General features: G+C 34.1%; 1 protein-coding gene across 5 annotated transcripts in view; it reads left to right on the top strand.

Annotated features, from left to right (window-relative positions):
- Positions 1–670, top strand: part of GRIA2 (glutamate ionotropic receptor AMPA type subunit 2) — a 97311-nt gene extending 96641 nt beyond the window's left edge. For 4 of the 5 annotated variants that reach the window (XM_075500396.1, XM_075500392.1, XM_075500391.1 and 1 more), the window contains one exon: positions 1–670. This exon is cut by the window's left edge and continues 188 nt beyond it. Coding sequence is in view for 1 of the 5 variants with exons in the window: in XM_075500393.1 (XP_075356508.1) it covers positions 37–42 (6 nt within the window). In the remaining 4 variants the exon portion in view is untranslated. The other variant, XM_075500393.1, reaches the window with a different exon arrangement.
- Positions 671–1025: the final 355 nt, after the last annotated feature.

Here is a 1025-nt window from a genome sequence, read left to right as displayed (position 1 = left end):
TTACACAATGGTTTTCTTGTGCGTTTATTGTCAAAGTGGTGAGAGGCATCCAGTATCTTGAAGACTTTTCTTTCAGCCAAGAATTCTTATATTTGTGGAGTTCATCTTGGATTGTAATGAATGCTTAGTTCAAAACACAACACCATTTTCTACACAAGTTCAAGATGAAGCTTGACTGACATGCACAGCTAACATGGAAGTACTGTAATCTAACTGAAGTCGTTGTACAGGCAACACACCAGTTTCTGCAGCCACCGTTGTTAGTCCCTTGGTTCATATTGACTTAAGCACACTTGACATCAGTTGCATCAAGATGTGACATGTTTTATAAGAAAAAAAACATTTAAAATGAAAAAAAAATATTTTTAGGTATTTTCACAAACAAAAACTGGCTTTTAAATAAATTTGCTTCCATAATGGTTGAATATGACAAAAGAAAAAAAACAAGGAAAAAAAAAAGAAAAAAGAAATCTAGACTGCGGAGAAGTAGAATATGAAAATAAGGCTTAAGGCATCAGTTCCATATTTTTCAAAGCCAAATATGTAATGTTGAGAAGAGAAGAAATAATAATTAAAAGGTTCAAATCTTGTAATTTAATATTGTTATTAAAACTTTGCTGTATATCCTATTCTTTAACATTTGGTGTTAATATAAAATTACTTGGCAATGCTTGACATTTGAAATAAACTTTTTTCTATGTTTTTATTTGCAAGTGTTCCATTAATTTTACTAGCTACAGTTGGGTGTTAGAGTCTGAAATCTAAAAGGACACTGTCAAGGTTGGGTCAATGTTTTAGTTTTTGGCAGTGTCGCCACCCCCAGCTCACTTGAATCTGTTCAACAGTTTTTTCTACAGACGAGCCCAAGCTGTGATGCTCAGATATGCATTTTGAACTCTGAAGATCAAGGTTGTTCTGGGTTGGATTGGTACTTGATACCAGCACATGAGGAGTCAGATAGGTGCTGGTTTAGAGCTCCTCTTAACTCTGACATGCAGGGACTTATCCAAAGATTTGGTTCATAT

Source organism: Mycteria americana, chromosome 4 (assembly GCF_035582795.1).
Source record: "Mycteria americana isolate JAX WOST 10 ecotype Jacksonville Zoo and Gardens chromosome 4, USCA_MyAme_1.0, whole genome shotgun sequence".
In the NCBI taxonomy this organism is placed as follows: domain Eukaryota; kingdom Metazoa; phylum Chordata; class Aves; order Ciconiiformes; family Ciconiidae; genus Mycteria; species Mycteria americana.
This window is presented reverse-complemented; position numbering and strand designations above follow the sequence as displayed.